General features: G+C 48.8%; 8 protein-coding genes and 2 non-coding genes across 10 annotated transcripts; 5 read left to right on the top strand and 5 right to left on the bottom strand.

The window, feature by feature from the left end:
* Positions 1–1,140: 1,140 nt before the first annotated feature.
* On the top strand, positions 1,141–1,416 carry An01g00650 (hypothetical protein; the record flags this gene model as incomplete). The annotated part of the gene is made up of 1 exon (XM_059748485.1): positions 1,141–1,416. The coding sequence occupies one exon, from the start codon at positions 1,141–1,143 to the stop codon at positions 1,414–1,416; it is 276 nt and encodes a 91-aa protein (XP_059603032.1).
* A 916-nt stretch (positions 1,417–2,332) lies between these two features.
* An01g00640 (uncharacterized protein) lies at positions 2,333–4,158 on the top strand (the record flags this gene model as incomplete). Its single annotated transcript, XM_001388471.3, has 3 exons — positions 2,333–3,061; positions 3,123–3,270; positions 3,347–4,158. The coding sequence occupies 3 exons, from the start codon at positions 2,333–2,335 to the stop codon at positions 4,156–4,158; spliced, it is 1,689 nt and encodes a 562-aa protein (XP_001388508.3).
* Positions 4,159–4,486: 328 nt separating this feature from the next.
* An01g00630 (uncharacterized protein) lies at positions 4,487–5,700 on the bottom strand (the record flags this gene model as incomplete). The annotated part of the gene is made up of 3 exons (XM_059748357.1): positions 4,487–4,633; positions 4,686–5,458; positions 5,508–5,700. 3 exons carry the CDS (start codon positions 5,698–5,700, stop codon positions 4,487–4,489), a joined length of 1,113 nt encoding a protein of 370 aa, XP_059603031.1.
* A 1,157-nt stretch (positions 5,701–6,857) lies between these two features.
* On the top strand, positions 6,858–8,416 carry An01g00620 (uncharacterized protein; the record flags this gene model as incomplete). The annotated part of the gene is made up of 3 exons (XM_059748292.1): positions 6,858–6,887; positions 6,958–7,728; positions 7,784–8,416. 3 exons carry the CDS (start codon positions 6,858–6,860, stop codon positions 8,414–8,416), a joined length of 1,434 nt encoding a protein of 477 aa, XP_059603030.1.
* A 143-nt stretch (positions 8,417–8,559) lies between these two features.
* On the bottom strand, positions 8,560–9,372 carry An01g00610 (uncharacterized protein; the record flags this gene model as incomplete). The annotated part of the gene is made up of 2 exons (XM_001388468.3): positions 8,560–8,608; positions 8,693–9,372. The coding sequence occupies 2 exons, from the start codon at positions 9,370–9,372 to the stop codon at positions 8,560–8,562; spliced, it is 729 nt and encodes a 242-aa protein (XP_001388505.3).
* A 1,237-nt stretch (positions 9,373–10,609) lies between these two features.
* On the bottom strand, positions 10,610–13,436 carry An01g00600 (uncharacterized protein; the record flags this gene model as incomplete). Its single annotated transcript, XM_003188497.2, has 5 exons — positions 10,610–10,835; positions 10,977–12,290; positions 12,349–12,494; positions 12,707–12,780; positions 12,920–13,436. The coding sequence occupies 5 exons, from the start codon at positions 13,434–13,436 to the stop codon at positions 10,610–10,612; spliced, it is 2,277 nt and encodes a 758-aa protein (XP_003188545.2).
* A 497-nt stretch (positions 13,437–13,933) lies between these two features.
* Positions 13,934–14,006, bottom strand: tRNA-Lys (CTT). Its single transcript has one exon. It is a non-coding gene; the product is annotated as a tRNA-Lys (tRNA).
* Positions 14,007–14,028: 22 nt separating this feature from the next.
* Positions 14,029–14,101, bottom strand: tRNA-Lys (CTT). The gene has a single exon. It is a non-coding gene; the product is annotated as a tRNA-Lys (tRNA).
* A 1,405-nt stretch (positions 14,102–15,506) lies between these two features.
* An01g00570 (uncharacterized protein) lies at positions 15,507–16,709 on the top strand (the record flags this gene model as incomplete). Its single annotated transcript, XM_001388466.1, has 1 exon — positions 15,507–16,709. The coding sequence occupies one exon, from the start codon at positions 15,507–15,509 to the stop codon at positions 16,707–16,709; it is 1,203 nt and encodes a 400-aa protein (XP_001388503.1).
* Positions 16,710–17,163: 454 nt separating this feature from the next.
* An01g00560 (uncharacterized protein) lies at positions 17,164–17,677 on the top strand (the record flags this gene model as incomplete). Its single annotated transcript, XM_001388465.3, has 2 exons — positions 17,164–17,372; positions 17,455–17,677. 2 exons carry the CDS (start codon positions 17,164–17,166, stop codon positions 17,675–17,677), a joined length of 432 nt encoding a protein of 143 aa, XP_001388502.3.
* Positions 17,678–19,491: the final 1,814 nt, after the last annotated feature.

The raw sequence follows: 19,491 nt of genomic DNA, 5'->3' as shown, positions 1-19,491 counted from the left end.
CCCCCCCCCCAACGTTGTGCGGCAACCGCGGAGAAGCAAACCCCCAATCACCGAGATATAGCAAAGTATGGCTTGCAATGAGCACACTTATTCCTGACAACTTACCCTGGGGGCAGCCTAACCAGGCTGTCTTGATGCCTAATGTCTGGAGTGCCGGTCGCTGTTCTCCGAATCTGCCTTCATGTTCGGCTCTATGTGGCCGCTACGAGAACTGAATAAACCATATGCTCTTACCCTTTGTAAATATCCATCTGTGCCTGATTCAGTACTTGCTAAATGGAACATCGTCTTCAAAATTAGATGAAACTCGATGACATCACCATCATCCGCCCGAAACAATACATGCAAGCAACTAGTGCAGTGCTTGACCGTGACCGCCAATCACTGCACTCATACACAGAGATCAGCCTTGTGCACTGCATGAACGATAAAGGGCAAACTCCCGTGGCCCAAACGTGTGGCAACACGTCAGTCATTCTGCTGGCCTCTCCCCAGTTGATACGCAGTGTGCCCATAAAACGTGCAAATGTCTATCTGCGCGTGTCCTGGCTAATGTCCAGTAAGGAAGCCTGTCTGGTAAAAAAAATGCTTTTATCAGATGCCCCTATCTTCACCGCTCCTGATCAGCTGTCTACTCTACTGAGTGCTGTTTGCCACCTCTCTTTTGTTTGTTTCATGTCTTCTTTCATGTCTAATGCAATCACGCCCAAGTACCCTCATCACACGGTTAAACTGTTGACTACCCAGGAGGTCACTGTATACTTCGTGCCCTAAGCACCCTTCCCATTGTATACCTCGGGAAGGAGCAATTCTTTTAGCCTCGTAGAATAGAGATATCTGGCATTATGGCTGAGAAAAGTCAGGGAGATGACCACAGTGAGCCTGTACACGCTGTCTACTCGTTGGGCGTCCTTGCTTCTGCGTATTGCCTCCCTCAACTCTGAGGCTATCTCTATCACGCTTGCTTTCTGAGAAACCACAACTTAACTTTGGGGATTTGTTGCAAAACCTATATAATCCCGATGATGCTCGCATCAACAGTATCAATATCCCATCAGCCAACGACACGATAACCATCACCCTCAGCTCTGCCCCGCTACAACACTTTAACACAACTGGTTTATCTTTTCCGAAGTCACAATGTCCGGAAACCCTGAAAGAAGCAATGGGAAGGCAACACTTGATCTTGTCGACATAACCCTCGAACACATCGATGCCACGGCCAGGCAGGATACTCTCCGAAAACTTTTCCGAAGCCATGTACTCCAAATCTGCGGTCCCGAAAAAGTGAAAGCCTTCAATGAGTCGAATGACAAGTTCAAGCGCCATATGGTGGCATACCTGGCTCAGAAGACGGTCATAGGACTATTTGATAGTATCGCTCAGGAACTGGCCAACGAATTAAAGAAGATATGAACATTTGTTGGGCTTATCAGGCCCACGGCTTCTGAGGTAAGCTAATACCTTCCTTTGCAATTGGCCTTTTAAGCATAGTCTCACTCTATCTAACTGCAAAGCTTTATCGGTCAGTCTCAGCCCGAATGAGGTCCTTTGAAAGGCTGTTGAATGCTTGAATTGGTGGCTTCTGATTATTTTCCGGGATATTCCCAAGTTTTGCTTGATTCATACTGGGTGCGCGAGGACTACTATTGCTTTTTGTGATTTCAGTTTGAACTTGTTCCATAGAGACCCAATCCATTCATGGTAGAACCTCCTAAGAGTCCCTAAAATATCAGTAATTTAGCCAAAATAATAGATAGTTCGGACTGAAGCAACAGATGGTGGGGTAATAGTGAAACAAAGTGGGATTATCTACATTCTCGCCTTCATTACTTTGCAAAGTTCAGCTTGTGGCTTGTCTTATGAGCACCGTTCAAGCTTCTATGTCTCCATACCATCTGCTTGAACCATCGGTTCTGACCCTTCCACGTACACGCGCACTGTGTGGTACGATAGAGTTCCGATGATCCCGGGGGTTGGAAGCACCCTGAACACCTGTTCATGAAGGTATAGCTGCCCGAACAACACTTAGTAAAGCTGAGTTATACCCACGACTTGCTGGCAATTAGTTGCTGATAAGGACAATTGTTGGAAGGCTTTGCAGCCCAACATTGAGCAGAGGAACATTGAAAAGCGGGCAATTATCCTTGCAAGCTAGTGACAAGCCTCCACTTTCTTCTCATTTCAAGTGCCCTCCATATCCTACAACATTACTCAATCTCCTTAACAACTAGTCATGTGTGCATACGGCCCACAGATATCACTCCGGTGCGCCGACTATCGAGTAGGCTGGATCTGCGCTTTGCCGCTCGAGCTTACAGCAGCGAGAACCATGCTGGACGTGGAACATCGGAGGCCACCTGATCTGGAAGTTCTATCAGACTTTGATACCAATCAGTATCGCTTTGGCCGGATTGGGGGTCATAATGTCGTACTGGCCATCTTACAGGCCGGTGTGTACGGAATTACTCAGGCAGCCCTTGCATCAAGTATGATGAGACGCGTCTTTCCATCCATACAGTTCGCTTTGATGGTGGGCATCGGAGGTGGTGTGCCAAGCGAGTCCCATGACATTCGCTTAGGAGATGTGGTGGTCAGCATGCCGGTTGCAGGATACCCTGGAGTGCTGCAGTACGATTTCGGCAAGTTAGGACCGGACGGCGAGGTGACTGCAACTGGCGCCCTTAACAGGCCGGCACCTAAAGCCTTAGCAGCCATTGCCGCCATGCAGGCAGACTATATGATGAGGGACAGTGGTCTGATGGAGATCACTAGCGACGCTCTGAGAAAGCACCCCAGGATACGTGCAAAGTTTTCTCATCCAGGAATGGTGAACGATGTGCTATACCGTGCTGATTACGACCATGTCGCTGGCAATAATTGCAGAAACTGCAGTCACCACATGGCCGTGTTTCGGACGCCACGGGAAACGACAGAACCAAATGTTCACTACGGGCTTATTGGATCGGGAAATCAAGTCATTAAGAATGGGAAATTTAGGGAACGTCTGAGGGAGAAGCACGGAGTGCTGTGTTTTGAGACGGAAGCAGCGGGAGCTTTGGTGAGTCGCACGTCTTTCTACATTTCTTCCTTGATTTCCTCTTCTTAACTTGTGGTATCAGGAGGCATTCCGCTGTCTTGTCATTAGGGGAATTTGTGACTATGCAGACTCCCATAAGAACGACATGTGGCAGGGATATGCGGCACTTACGGCAGCTGCATACACAAAAGATCTGTTGCTTCTGATTGAAGGCTCGGTTTCTCCAGAATGTTAGCACCCCATCTACACGCGAATGTGTTTCATGATTGTTTTCTCCTTCGAGAAAGCTCTAGTAACAATTTTTAGCCACGGCTTCAACCAGCCCTTCCGAGGCTGATATTCCGGAGAACATCAACTTGGGCTTGCCAGCACACGGGGTCAACCAGGGGGCCACACATTATCCCTCGAACCCTCTAGCTCAAAGTCCGCAGGTTTACCAGCAACCGATAAATTCCGAGCCCCCACCGAGATATACACCGTCGGCACATTCTTTTCAGCACCCATCTATCCCAGTTATGCAGCATCCTCAGCAACCCGAGAAAACTGATTCTGAGAAGAAACATGCAGAGCAGAACACTTCCCCTCCAAGACCGTTTGTCTCTCAGTCATCCCAGCCGCCAAATCACTCCCGTGTGCGAAAATACTACGGAAGAATGGTGATTGAAGCAGCTAAAGCTGGTAACATGCCAGTGGTGAAGAAGTTTCTCGAGAAGGGAGGCGACCCAAATACTACAACCGATGATTGGGACCTTACTGCGCTACATTATGCTGCAATGGGAAGTCACAACGGATTAACACAGCTGCTACTCAGAGCAGGGGCCAATCCTAATGCACGAGCTAAATATACGAACAACACTCCCCTGTTTGAAGCAGCTTCCAGCGGTCATAGAAAGGTCATTCAATATTTATTACGCCATGGAGCTGACGTCGAGGTCCATTGTCAGCGGGGTAAGACTGCGTTGCATGCAGCTGCCGAGAAAGGACATGTTGCGTGTGTCGAGCTTCTGGTGCAGAGCAAGGCCGATCCCGACAGCATTGACGAGGATGGACATACACCTTTGGACTTGGCGAAGAAGGAGGACCATTTAGAGATAGTCAAGTATCTGCAGCGGATATAGGGCTTTCTATTCGTTGATTTATTGATTTTGAGAGACATTTGCAGTCTAGTTCTTTTATGATGCTGAACCAGAATGAGATTATAAGTTTGATTTGTATATCGTGTGACAGAATTATAACAGACAGGTTGGTCGTATATTTATCAGTTGTCTATCTTTGTAAATATATCGATCACATGATCAGGCTCCATGATCTCCTCCACGGTCCCAGTTGCCGCTTCACTCCGCGTAACCCCAACGCCACCAACTCCATCGACTCCATCATTATTACCATCATTCATTCTATACATTCGTGTCCTGGCAGCTATGGAGCCTGTCAAAAACCAGAACTCTACTTCCACAGTAGCACTGCCTTCAAAGTCTTGCCGGTCTTCATATCGCTGATTGCTTCATCATATTTCTCAATCGGATAGTTCTTGATGAGTTCCTCGATGGGATAGTTCCCTTTGGTATTTTGCTCAATGAGGTATGGCAGGAACTAGACGTTCTTAGCGATGCTGCTTTATCTGATTGTGCGGGAGCATATTTACCTTTTCGGGTTGACCGTCTCCCTCACAGCAACCTACATACTGGCGACCGAACACCAGTTGTGCGAATATATCGACTTTAGCTGTTTTTCCGGGTGTTGGAGCACCAACAGTGGCCAATTTTCCTCGCGTCCCAAGCGCCTGAATAGCTTTCTCAACAACTGCCGGAACACCGGTACAGTCAACGGCATACTGCACTCCAAGCGGTGGACAAATCGCTTGGATCTGCTTGACAATGTCCTCATCAGATCCGATAATGGTATGTGTCGCTCCAAGCTTCTTCGCAAGGTCTAGCCGATCCTGATTTAAGTCCACGGCGATAATAGTCTTTGCGCCACGTATCTTCCCCGCCATGATAGCACTCATACCCACGGAACCAGCACCGAATACCGCTAGGCTTGATCCTGGTTGCACGTCAAGTGTGTTTATCACTGCCCCTGCTCCAGTCTGGAATCCACAACCTAGCGGTGCGAATCTATCCAAAGGACATTCAGGACCCACTTTCACAACACATGATGCATGCACAATGGCCAAACTGGCGAAAGAACTCTGACCGAAGAAATTTCCACGCAGAGGATCTCCGTTCGGGAAAGACAGGGTAAAGCTCCCATCTGACCTTTGTTGACCGAAGTTGCTCGGCACCCACTGGTTGCAATATGCTGGATGTTCGCTGGTGCATTGCTCGCAATTTCCGCAGAATGCATAACTCAATAACACCTTGTCGTCTACATGGAGATGTGTGATGCTGCTGCCGGTTTTCACAACGACCCCAGCCCCTAGGTGAAGTCTTAGCTGGTTATGGGCATCCAAGCGGGATTTTCATACCTTCGTGTCCGAATACACATGGAGTAGATGCAGGTAAATTTCCATTCATACAAGACAGATCTGTATGACAGATGCCTGTCGCATGAATTTCGACTAGCACTTCGTCGGCTCTCAGGTCATTAAGACGAATGTCCTCCAGGCTGAGTGGACTATTCACCTCTCTCATCACCAGTGCTGTGGCGGTCGCAGCCATGATTTTGTTTGCTTAATAAGAGCTGAAGGAAAGAAGATTTTCAATGCAAAAGCTATCTTCGCGCATGTTCGGCCAAATAACGGAAACACCCGTTCTATTTAAGCGTCAGTCCTGCTTGGTATCCTACTACATACCCCAAAACTGGGCTCAATGGGAGACTACGAGGCATGCCAATCAGCTCGACCTTTGGATTTGCCGTGATCTGAACCCGATCCTTGGTTATATCCGAATACCAGAGATAGGCAGCAAACCCCGGATTCTCAACTGCGGGGAGAGCTGATTAAGGTTTACTAAGCACTCCACTAGCGACCAGATGCGAACTCAATGATTCCCTCTCTTCATTACCAGCTATTGATGAACCGCCAATTATTAGGTCAGTCACCAGCTAAGCGGACACCTTYTGTGGGGTATTTATCCAACAGGCTGCTATAGTTGCGCTTCCTGTCGCCGATAGAAACCATGCCGGATTATCGGGACCGTTCTCAGCACATCCCCGATGTGACTCCTCACATCCCTTTGGGAAAAGTACGCTCTCATTGGCGAACGTGATAAGAGCGCCGTGGCTCTGTAGGCAGCCAAGCCTTCAGATGCTGATCCGTTCGCAGATCTCCATCCTGCGGGGTTTACGGATTCTCATCTAGCTTTCGGGCGTAAGGCATTGCAACTCCCGATTTGATCTGCCGTCGACTACCTATTAAGCCGAATCTCCATCCGGATGTGTTGAAAGGAAGCTTTTTGATCTGGTGAGTCGCGGGGCCCCGCGAAACCCGTATTTCCTATTCTCGGGTAGTTCCCGGGAACGCCATTGATCCCGACGATCAGAAAGTGCCCATTATTCAGTCCACACTAGTCTACTTGGGCTAGCATCACTTCGTGATGTGCTCCAGCCATCACGCGTCATCACACGGCAAAACGCCTCTCGTATTCGTCGGGACGGCATGCGGTCCATAATCCCCGCTTTATCCCCACCTGGGAGCTGAAGGTGGAGTAGTTTAAGGGATAACCCATCCAGCCAAGATATAAATACGAAGCTACAGATGCTAGCTCAGCTAGCTCATATTTCAAACTTATAAGACAGAGAAATCCCTTCTCCTCGAGAGAGACAGTCCTACATCAAATTCTTTGCCCGAAGTTATACCGAGATCCTCCACCTCAAAATGGGTTCCCTGGATAAGATTGATTTTACTGTGCGTTCCGTTTACTTCCATCACCACTATAATTTCCTGCCATAGAATGGCTATCTAACTTCTTTTACAGACCTTCTATAATACTATCAACAATGAACTCACAACCACATCAGCAACCCGCCACAGCCTTAATCCGGCCACGCGCAAGCCCAATTCACCCGTTCCCGTCTCCACTGCGTCAGACTTGAACCGTGCTGTAGACAGCGCCCGGGCTGCTTTCAAAACATGGTCCAAATTAAGCCCCGCCGAGCGCCGTGGCAAGGTTGTCGCCCTAGGTGAAGCCATTGATCTACACGCTGAGGAGCTCACGGCTCTCCTGGTTCAAGAACAAGGGAAGCCGCATGGCCAAGCCGCTATCGAAGTAAACATGTCCGGAACATGGTGCAAACAAATTCCGCAGCTCGAACTCAACGATGAAGTGCTCCAAGATACTGCTGAGCAGCGTGTTATTCAACGCTTTACACCCATGGGTGTGGTCGCAGGCATCGTGCCGTGGAACTTCCCCCTGCTGCTAGCGGTAGGAAAAATCGCCCCGGCAGTTTATACGGGCAACTGTATTATCATCAAACCATCTCCTTTCACACCGTACTGCGCGTTGAAGATTGGGGAGTTGGCGGCGAAAATCTTCCCGCCTGGTGTGGTTCAGGTATTGAGTGACGATGGGAATATTGGGCCGTTGATGACGGCGCATCCGGGAATCAATAAAATTAGCTTCACGGGATCAACGGAGACTGGAAAGAAGATCATGCGCCATTGTGCGGATACCTTGAAATCGGTTACCTTGGAACTAGGAGGAAATGATCCCGCCATTGTTTGCGAGGATGTAGATATTGACGAGGTTGTTCCGCAGGCATGTCTATATTTCCCATTGGGTTACACTGAGGAAGGCTAACTAGATGAATCAGCTCGCTACATTGAGCTTCCTTGTTTCGGCACAGGTCTGCATGATGATCAAGCGTCTCTACGTCCACGAAAAGATCTACGACAAATTCCTCGAAGCCTTTGTCAACTTCACTAAAAACCTGAAGGTCGGCAATGGCACTGAGCCCGATGTATTTTTCGGGCCTGTGCAGAATGAAATGCAATACGGGAAGCTCAAGGATCTCTTCTCTTCCATTCAAACAGAGAACCTGAAGCCCGCTCTAGGAGGATCTATCACTGAATCTGAGGGATACTTTGTTACCCCTACTATCATCGACAATCCTCCCGACAATTCCAGAGTGGTGCAAGAGGAGCCATTCGGTCCTATTCTCCCGTTGATGAAATGGTCCGATGAAGACGAGGTTATTGCTCGCGCCAATGACACCGATACAGGCCTGGGTGCCTCGGTTTGGAGCAAGGATGTGGAGCGTGCGCAACGTATTGGTACTCAGTTGGAGTCGGGATCGGTGTGGATCAATTCACACTTCCAGGTTGCTCCGAATATTCCCTTTGGGGGTATGAAGGCGAGTGGCAACGGTCGCGAATGGGGTCTCGAGGGCTTGAAGAGTTATACCCAGTCTCAAATGTTGTGGGTGAAGAAGGCTTGATGATTTGAGTGGTTGTTGTCCGCACATAATTAGACCACTAGACACATTGACATAAATGTTATTTCAAGGAATCTTCCATGTCAATGACTACGTAGAGAACTCAGGCGTATAGAACGGTAAAGTGTATTCGTCACTATCGTATCTTAGGCAATGAACCTAGTACCGAATGTCACTGCCTCTCGCAGTAACATTCTGCTCAATACTACTACGCTCAAATCATCCAAATCATAACATTTCATCATCCACCCAAATCAACACCTCGAGCAAAACACTTACTGACCCAGAATACTAGCCAAAGTCTTACTCCCCTCCTCGGGCTCCCCCTTATCATCCGTCGGAATCTCCTGCGACGCAAACGCCAAAAACACCGCCTCCCAATGCCCATCCCCGAAACTAAACAACAACGCCCCATCCTCATAAATTCCATTCTCATATGACGGCGCACTCCCCTGATTCATATGAACATCATGGATCCCTGACCCATACGACGACCCAAAGATATACACCGTTGCTTTCTTACTGATCGCATCATTGAGAATAGGCTCCAATGCCTCGAGCACAGCATTGTGCGGCCCGGTGTCGGCCTCAGAGAGGACCGCACCCGACTCGATATTCACAAGACCCTTTGTGCGGATGAAGTCCAAGCCCTTCAGCTTGGAGGAGGATTCTTGGTGTCGACGACTGCGGTGGGAATAGGATTTGAGGAGGTGGAAGCCCTCATCGAGATTAGAAAGCTGCTCGGTGATCGGGTGGCTGAAGCTCCGGTCGAACCAGTATACGAGACGAGAGTCTTTGCCGGTGGATTTGACGTTGATGGCGGCTTCGTAGTCCTTGCTGGAGGAGGAATCGTCTTTGAAGTAGAGGTAGATGTGAGGGGACTTGGGATCTTCTTCTTCGGTTTGGGCGGTGTAGCGGGTTGGTTGGGCGATCCAGACGCCGTAGTGAGGGATGGTCATTTTGTGAGGGTTGATAAAGGATATTGACTTTTTGGGGTACTTTATGGGAAAGTTCTGATATGATAAGATTCAATTACTTATTGTTCAACAAACAAAGATTAAAAATAGCAAAGGGGAAACACAACCATCCCCCTCTTTATACTACTTACCTACAGTACCACCCCACCACTATCACCCCCGATTCATCATCACGCCAGCCACAATTCACTCACCAATAGATAAGACAAGTACAGAATCGACACATCAAACAAACAAAACCAACTTCGCCGATCGGCCAACCACCCAAATCCAAGCGATAAGCCAAGCGGGAGACTGGTTTTCCCCACGTGCAGTCACTGCCGACCGATGGCGGCGACGGGATGCCCGTCCCGCCAACCAACCAGCCCGACCCATTCAATGCTTAGCCCCCGCTGACCCGCTATCGCTATCGTCACCTCTTCGATCTGCAGATACTCATTGGGAGTTGGCATCGCTTAATCTTGGTTTGGGGATCGGCGTTGGCTGGCTAGCTGAGTATGTACATGCACTTGGACTTAACTTGACAAGTGTAGAAGGTGGGGTGACGTAGTGCGTCATTTCGATGTGCGGTCTAGACTGGATACTAGGCCATTGGTAAATAAGTGTACTGGGCGTATACAGGTAGGTAAGATATGGGACGATCAGAATGTGTCAGGTCTATGTGTCAGGCCACTCGTCATATTGGTGGCGTTGGGGTTGACGATATGCTGTGCTACAAATAGTGTCTTGTGGGTTGAGTTGCTGATGAGGTTACAGCTTGCAATTGAAGTGGTTTTTGACTTCCCCGCGCTGGAATTACTTGCTTGGTTTTTGTGGCGCGTTGGCGACGTCATGGGCTATAGTGGACGTTATTAAGATATAGTTCATCGACTTAAGAGGTACTTTATATTCTGTTGATGATGATCTTATAATATAGTGTATTCTATATGAATTGGAGATACCTGTTCAGAATAAAGCTACAATACCAATTACCGACATCTACCAAGTCTAAACTGCCTGCCCTCGAATGTGGGCCATATTGTGTTATGCTATTTGCTACTTTTGACACATACAGGGGTAATACATCAAAGGTGAGGATAATGCGACAGCCTCGGAATTGGTCTGGGTCTACCACCGTGCTGAAACAGTATCGGTAATTTTGGGTTTGCCTGTGCGGAAATGACAAGCGTCATCTAGGTGCTACAGTGACTTAGGAGGAAGAACATTTGTATGGGCCTAATCAAATAGTGGCTTGGATTAATGGTCTCAAGACCGACTCATATATGCGATTATCAGTTGTATCTGGAGAATGGTTTACGAAAAGCCTAGACTTCCTGCTCAAGAAAAATGGCCACAATTTAAGGTTCTTCAAGGCCACTTCAAAATCACTACCAGTATGCAAACATATCTTCGTATCGTTCAGTTTCACTGAGTAATTGTATCTTGCTGAAATAGGATAAATAACCCTATATACGATCGCATAATCCTACACTTCCCAATTCATACTCTCCAAAACCGTCTCAGTATACGCCCAAATCAACGACGAAAAATCAGAACAAAACGTCAACCCAGTAAAATACGTACTCCTCCTCCCCTGCAACGCATACAACTTGCGATAAAATCCGTTACGAATATCCTCCGGCGACACCATCAGAGTCTCCGGCGAACTATCCCCAAACACCACGATTTGAGGATCATGAATCGGGTATGTCCCCTTTGCCTTCATCCGCGCAAAATCCGCCGCTAGAAGGTCTCTTGCATCTTCCTCGGTGAAGTTCATATCGCCTACTAACTTGCTGGTTGAATACCCTGGTGCTCCCATATACTGCAGCAGGAAATCAAATGGCATGCGAGGTAAATACCCCAGTCCATTAGTCGGGTCTGTATTGGTGACCCACAGCTTGTCCGGGATACCGGTATTATTCACCACGGCAACGTAGTATGTCCTCCAGAACCATTTCTGGAATAGTTCCGTTTCTGTTTCATCCAAATCGAAGCCTTGGAGCTTTTTTATGAGCGGAGGGAAGGTAATGAGGAGGTTTCTGGCTTTAATGAGCTGACGAGTACCGTTCGCATGCTGAACTGTTACCTCCACGCCGGAATCGGACCTATTTGTTGCGATCACGTTTGTCTGGAACAGCACACCCGAGCCGAGTATTTCCCTCGCTTGTCTGTAAAGCTCGTACATGCCGTTTTTCGGTGTGATGTATCCATGAATGAGAGCGTCAACATGCGGGACCCCGAAATTCTGGATCGCATAGAGGGTGGGCATATCGAGCAGATTTCCTACATTCTGAGAAAAGAGAAATACCAACTGCAGAGCAGCTTCGAGGGAATGTTCCTCGATGAATTCACGGAATGGGCGGAGAAGTTCTTCTGGTACTGGGTCGGGGAGGTCGTAAACCCCTCTTGTGAGAAACGTCCAGTGCTTTATGGATGAGCGGTAAAGAAATGTTGATACGAGGGCTTGCAAGATTCCTGCTGCGGGGTTCACGCGTTCACCTGTCGAGAAGTCGACAAAGTCGGTTCGTTTGTTCAGTGGGAGTAGTGGCTTCCAGTCTACTCCGAGTCGGAGGAAATAGTTGCGGGAGAGCTCGTTGTTGAAGACGCCTTCGACGCCGTAGTCGACGTAGTTGCCATCTGGCAGGTATAATGTCGCTGCGTGCCCTCCTAGCCTGTTGTTGGGCTCTATTACTACCACGTGCTTCCCTGCATCTTTGAGTTGGATGGCGCTGTACGTCCCTGAGCTTCCACCTCCGAGGATGCAAATGTCGCAGGTTATTGTCTCGAGAGAGTGGTGGGTTGGTGAGGGAAGGGCAGCCGCTGGTAGTAAGCCTACGAGGGTATAGAATAAGCTTATAAAGTGGACCATCAGAGACGAATGATAATATAATAATGGTATACAGTGAGTGCTTCTGTGACTGGCTAGTACATTTAGTCGGCCACCTCAAATGGAATAGTGGCTTTTAATATGCTTACTTATACGCCGGTTTGAAGAATAGCCCAGTTGGATAGTATGAGATGATACATCCCGGCATCCTCATGACAAACAGGGAATCATATGCTGCGCTCATCAGATTTCCTTGGGAGTGGAGTGTGCCAGCGTGCCTGGTTCCTGCATCTATCTGTTTGTGGATACCGTTCCTACGAAGAAGACACCTGCACCTGACTTCAGCCTCGACACGGTTATCTTACTTCGCTAGGTGATAATGAGTCTATTGTGAGATTGCGGGTTTTTACCGCAACTGCGGGGCAGGGATGGGGTTGTCTGTACAACATCGACGTACATTTGATCTCTTACTTCAGGTATATGACCGGATTGGCATCACATGAATACCCTGTTAGTATCATGAACTTGTGACAATATCTTCTTTCGTGGGACTTCTATCTCAACCTCGGGGTAACCTGTGACTAATTACATCTCATATGCCAGAGTCTAAACTATGCATCAAACAAACAATCTATTCAGCCTCTCCCTCCAGCGCAGCAATCAATTCCCCAAACGCAGCCTTAATCCCCTCCCTCTCCCCAGTCCAATACCCTCCCTCACCATTCAGTCCCAGATCCTCCCCCTTAGCGGCCCTCTTAACTTCCTCGATCTCCGGAAACCTCAGCTCGACCATCCTCTCCAATGGCCTCATCCTCACCCCCTGCAACACCTGCCTCAATTGCGCCGCCGCCTTCCCGCCCCCATGCCCCCCATAGCTCACCACCAACGCCGCCTTTCCCTTCCACTCATGGAACAAGTAATCAATCGCATTCTTCACGCTTGCGGGATACCCCCAGTTATACTGCGGTGTGACGAAAATAAACGCTTCGTGGCGCGATATCTCCCGTGACCAGGCCTTTGTGTGCTCGTGCTCGTACTCGTCCGCTGAGTTGATGAACGATGGCATCCCCGACTCATTGTAGAGTGGAAGGTTCCATTTTGCTAGGTCAATGGTCGTAATTGTGGCTGTTTCGGGGGGGTAGGATTCACGAATAGTATTGTGAATGAAGGTGGCGATTTGAGGGCCTGCGCGTGGAGTGCGTTGGCTGCAGATTATGAGGCCGATAGAGGGAGGCATGATGATCAATTCCAATTCCTTGTCTTTTGGTTGAGGTGCGTGGATTTTTTTGTTTCTCTGTGTTACATTTGTGGTACAGTCTACCAGGTGTATGGTTATTTATGTGTTTAAAGACTGTTTGGTATGTTATGGTTCTTGCTGTCGGATAAGCAATGTCCGAAGGCCGAGGCCGAATGCCGCTTGCTGATGTGAGGTGAGTCAATGTTATGGGTGTTGATTGATAATGCTCTTTGCTGGTGTGAGATTTACTGCGCCTGACCGAGTGCATTTCGCTGAATCAATGCAATTTTGGGTGTTGAATGGCTTGCAGATTCTTCGGCGTGATGCCGAGCGTGGCGAATCACTGTAGTTTCTCCGTAGACTGATTGCACAGATATGGTGCAGCACGTGTCTCTTACCGGGCTGGGTATCCTATCTACTCCTACACAGCGGGTACGCCAAACATTCCATACCAGCAAAAATATGACAAAAAATAGAAAAAAATAAACAACTCCTCTAGCCCAACGCGGGGCTCGAACCCGCAGCCTTGAGATTAAGAGTCTCACGCTCTACCGATTGAGCTAGCCGGGCAAAGGGAAAGAGGAAGTTGGACAGCCCAACGCGGGGCTCGAACCCGCAGCCTTGAGATTAAGAGTCTCACGCTCTACCGATTGAGCTAGCCGGGCTGGCTTGGTGATTGCTGCTTTCTTTTAGTGCTACAGAAGCCAGGGCTAGCGAGCAGCCGCTCTGGGTATAGTGTCTTTTCCATGTCATGTGACTTGAATTTGGATGCTCCGTGTACTACGTTTGTTACTGTCATACACTTGATTTTCGGTGATTATGTGACTTTAGAATCAATTGTTTGGCTGAGGATGTTTGGAAGGGCTATTTTCGTGGAGTGGTGATGGTGTGCCTGTTTCACTCCGATGTGTCAAGATATATATTGTGCGGATAGAACGCATCCCGGACTATTTCGCAGGAGAGAAGCAGTCTACAAGTTTTAACAACAATTATTACTACTAGCTACAGTGCGCCTACTCGCACGAAAATGCTGATAACAACACCAAAAGAGACAGTCTACCGACAGAAAAGACCACGTGCTACCATGAATTGCCCCAGTCCTAGTCGATGCATACATTCACACACTCCCGTAGATATCGATCTGATATGATCTAGACAGACCAATGAGAGGAGCCCGCCGACCGAGATGTCGAAAGTATCGCGAAAATCCACTTCTATCCCTCCCCCAATGAAGACGCGCCGCCGTGACGCGTAGATGAGGGAGTATTCACTGTTTAGCGATTGTGAGGAGATACTGGGTGGTGGTAAACTAATTGACTGAACCCTCAGATACACCGGGTAGGTGCTGCGATACGCGGGACATACTATGACCTGCCTATACTGCTAGTGACCAACGCACTGTGCCAATACCATGGAAGGTCTACAGTAGCGTCGAGTCTGCAACCCATTGTCTATGTGGTGTTTTCTATTCCCTCCAAAAAAGGTGAGAGTTGCTTCAACATTATGTCCGATCCCATATTAGAAATCTGCCAACCCGGACTAGCGCCGTGACAGTACACTAAAACCCATACCTTGCCACTCTTGTTGCCAGAACACTCACAAAGCACAAATCACCCAACTATCACTAAGGTCTGGATTCCAATGCACAATATACTCAGAACAGACTATGTTCGAATTTAGTTGATCGCAGCGATATATGCCGGCATAAAAGTGCAGAGTGTCAATCTTGAGAAGTCTTGCACCACGAGTGAGCACTAGTTCAATCCAGGAGACTTGATTGGTCTCAGAAGGCCTCCCTCATCATGAGTCATGTTGCACTCATTCCAGATCCTGCACCGCCTCTCCACCAGGTGGGTCGCGGATATTCCACTTTCGGTAATCATATAGATACCAAATTTGTATAAATGAGGAATAAATCTTGAATTTCGTTGACAATCAACACCAGTTTCATTCCAAGGCACTCTCGCAGAGCGAAAATCCAAGCCAGAACCAACACACCAACATAGAATCGAGCATAAGTGATCAATGCCACTAGTACAAACCACCACATCATCAGATCACCACAAAAAGATGGAATATCCCAGCAAACAATACCCCGTACCAGCAGGGGTACACATAATCCCAGAACACCTCCTGGACCTCCGCCCAGACTCCGAAGTCGACTATGACCTCCTCCACCCCCGACCCGTCACAGACGAGAAGAACATTTGGCTTTTCTGGCACAGCGGCTACTCCACCATGCACCCATATACCAAGCGAAACGTGCGCGCATGGCACCGGCGCTTCTCCAAAGCCGGATGGATTGTGCGTGTCGTCGACCGCCATCCGTCCTCCCCGCTCAACATAGCCAACTTTATCGACGTCAATGATTCGAACAACTTTCCTCAAGCATTCGCCGAAGGCACCATCAGTGGCACTTACGCAAAGCAGCACACATCCGATCTCGTTCGCTTACCTCTACTTCTCAAGTACGGTGGTATCTATGCCGACGTTGGACTAATCCAGATCGGCGACGTGGATCGACTGTGGCGCGAGACGGTCGGAAATCCCGACTCGCGGTTCGAGGTTCTCTCCTACAATGCTGGCGATGTCGACGAGCGCAGTCTCACCAACTACTTTCTCATGTCGAGGCGTGATAATCCGCTATTCAAGCGATGCCACCGTCTACTGTTGAAGTTATGGGAGGGAAATACGAGTACGGAAGGAATGCATCAAAGCCCGCTGTTGAAGGATTTGCCGCTCCTCACTGGAACCGGTAATATGACAGAGCAGCAGTGCAGAGAGCTGACGGACTATATTATCCAGGGGCAGGTGATGACTCTGGTTATGGGGTTAGTGGATAAAGAAGATAACTGGGATGGACCGAAATATGTCGCGGAACATGTCTATGGCATTGAGTTCATGCAGGGATCGCAGCTGATCAATGACATGACTGCATGGGACGGTCGGAAGGCGTTTGAGCTCATGTCATTGTCCCTTCCCAAGGAGGGCGAGGAGGAAACCGCAGAGCAGAAGCAGGCTAGGGAGATCGTCGAGGCTTGCCTGAAGAAAAGTTTCGGGTTCAAGCTCGCGCACGGATATATTTTGGAGGTAATGAATGTGACACTCGGGTCGCTGTGGAGGGAACATGAGGGATCAGATAATGTGCCCGGGACGTATGCGCATTGGCTCAGGCATGCAATCGTGCACTGGAGTCAGGATGCGCTTCCGCCGACACAGCCGTACACGGCACTTGAGCCGATTAAGAGGGGACCGCTATTGCGGGCAGAGTAAATAGACACCATGATACCATTATAGATAGCATGTACTAGACTCTCAATGCATAGACCATCCTCACCTCCGAAACAAAGAATGACTGCATGGCCTATACTTCCCAAATCGGTTAGCACACACCACGCGCCACACTCACGTGCCAACACTATCTGCATCAGCCACAAATTACCTAAGCATCACGACCTATCAAACAAACAAGGCCACCTAGACCATCCATACATACAAAGCACAAGCACGTCACCACCATCCCTCATAACCCCCCCCACGCAACCATGCTATCCGGAATCCAAAATGTACGGCAAACAGCCATCCAGCTGCTCAACTTCGGGCTGGTCCTGAGTACTGCATTCATGGTACGATTATTTTCACTTCTTCCCATTACCGATCATCGCAAAGAAAGATCATGATGACAAGATCAATTGAATGTATGGCACTAACACCTGGAAATCTATAGATGTGGAAAGGCCTCTCGGTCCTCACAAACTCCCCCAGCCCGATAGTAGTCGTCCTCAGTGGCTCCATGGAGCCCGCTTTCCAGCGCGGAGATCTCCTCTTCCTCCGGAATACGCAACCTACACTGAACGTCGGAGAGATCGTGGTGTATCAGGTGAAGGATAAGGATATCCCGATTGTGCATAGAGTGGTGAGGCAGTTTGGTGAGGGGTGAGTGTACCCACTTTGGACATAAAATCGGGAAGAAGGTAGCGAGTGCAGTAACTAATCTGGTTACGATTGAATCATGCAGATCCGAAGCCAAACTCCTCACGAAAGGCGACAACAATATCGCGGATGATACGGAACTCTATGCGCGCGGACAAGATTACCTTGATCGGGACGATGTTGTGGGAAGCGTGTTTGGGTACATTCCATTCGTGGGGTACGTGACGATTCTTCTGTCGGAGCATCCGTGGTTGAAGACGGCCATGTTGGGGGTTATGGGGTTGTTGGTGCTTTTGCAAAGGGAATAATGGGTCAGGAGTTAAATTTTTCTGGATTCTTTCCGCCTTGTTTGTTGTCAGGGTCATTTTGGGTTTTGGGGTTAGCCGGGTTAATAAATGCATATTGGGTTGCGGTTCATTCAGGTGCTATTGTGTTGTAGGGGTGGTCATAAGTTTGTGGTGTTGGATTGTGTTCGGTTGGAGGCAGAAGTAGCTGGATAGACTGCGGTCGTGGAGCTGTGACTGGTCAATGACGCGATCGAGTATAGAACGGAGCTACTGAGTATGCTCTGTCGGGGTTCCCGCGATGATTTGGTCAAGTTGAGTTTCATCTGCATCAGACCTCGGTTGGCAGCAGGCGATCAATGGCATGCTTGACTGCTAACAGCTGTAGATCAGAAACGCCAACTATGGCTGTTCACATGATATCATGTGGTCGCTAGTCTAGAAGACATTGGCAACATTCACCTGCATATGACACCGTATAAAAACCCGGCACCTCAGGAAACTAAAAATGCTTTACACTAGACTAAGACGTCAGTGACCACCCGATTCATGATAGCAGTGACCTCTAACTTCTGCCTAGTCTCGCCATAAATATCTCATCCGCTGAATAACAGCCTTTCTCAAACCTCGCAGTGTCCACTGAAACATGCCCCGACCGGACACACTCGGAACCAGATTCCCTCATCCGGGCCTGCTCACCTTCCAAAGTCAATTCAAGCTGCACAGCTCACTCCAGGTTTCTACATGAGGCAATATGCTGAAGCTCATCTTGCCACAGCGGAAGTTTAAGCTTGTATATCCATAGAGTGAGAGGCAGAGAATCAGGTTTCCGACTATCTCATGACGACTGACCTGAGGTATATGATGAGTATACTAATAACTCTCGATAGTAGTGTGCACCGTACTGCGTAATCGCCGAGTCTAGACGTCTAGCCCAGTTTACGCTAGTTCATCAGTTGCAACAGGCAAGACACTAGTCTAGTGCCATCCAACTCGCAGCGGTTTACTCTTCGCCACACCTCAAGTTTTCCTGCCAGGTCATCAATCCTGGCCACAAACTCCATGGCTAAACTCAATTGCAAAGTGTGCGCCTCGCAAGCAGGATCGGTTCGCCTCGAGCGCCAATCCAGTTTGAATACCCGTGGACGTCAACCAAACACACACAGAATGTGGAGAGAGCAATACTGAAGCAAGTTAGCAGCAATCATTAGAAATGCCGCACAAATGCCATGCATTGGCACAAATTATGTGTCTGATCCACCTACTCCTTCTGGGATATACAAACGACGCTAAATGTGTCGAGATCTACTTCCTCCCCACCCACAAGCAGAACAACAGACCATCGTGAAAGAAAATTCTTTGACCCCGTTGGAAGGACACCGCCCATGGAATTCTCGGCAGCAACATGCTGGGTCGCCAGGAACAGGGCGCACAGGGCGACGCCCTCAAACGTGTGCTGCCCTGCCAAGGAGCAGCTGCGTTGCCTTTCTGAGAATTCCAAGCTGTGGACCCACGGTTCAGTCTCGCCCAATAACCGCTGACTGTGCATGGATTTTGTAGGCGATGTTTTGCTATTGGCCGGGGCGGATGTTCCCCTGGACCGGCTACATTTTTGACCAATGGGCGTTGTTGTTGCGCTTGAAAGCGGAACCACTGCTTGCGTGCATTGGGTTCGAGCCCCTGGCCCAGAGATGCATAACCATGGTTGATGGGGACAATTCGTGGTTTGATTATTTTTGCGGTTTCTTCTTTTGTGGGCTTTATTCCTGTCTTGGCTGTGAGGTCTTTGTGTGCTGCTGGTGAGTTGAGGCTGGATAGGGACTGAATGGTTGTAGAGG

The sequence above is a fragment of the Aspergillus niger genome, assembly GCF_000002855.4.
Source record: "Aspergillus niger supercontig An01".
NCBI lineage: Eukaryota > Fungi > Ascomycota > Eurotiomycetes > Eurotiales > Aspergillaceae > Aspergillus > Aspergillus niger.
The sequence above is the reverse complement of the archived record's forward strand: the minus strand, read 5'-3'. Positions and strand labels throughout refer to the sequence as shown.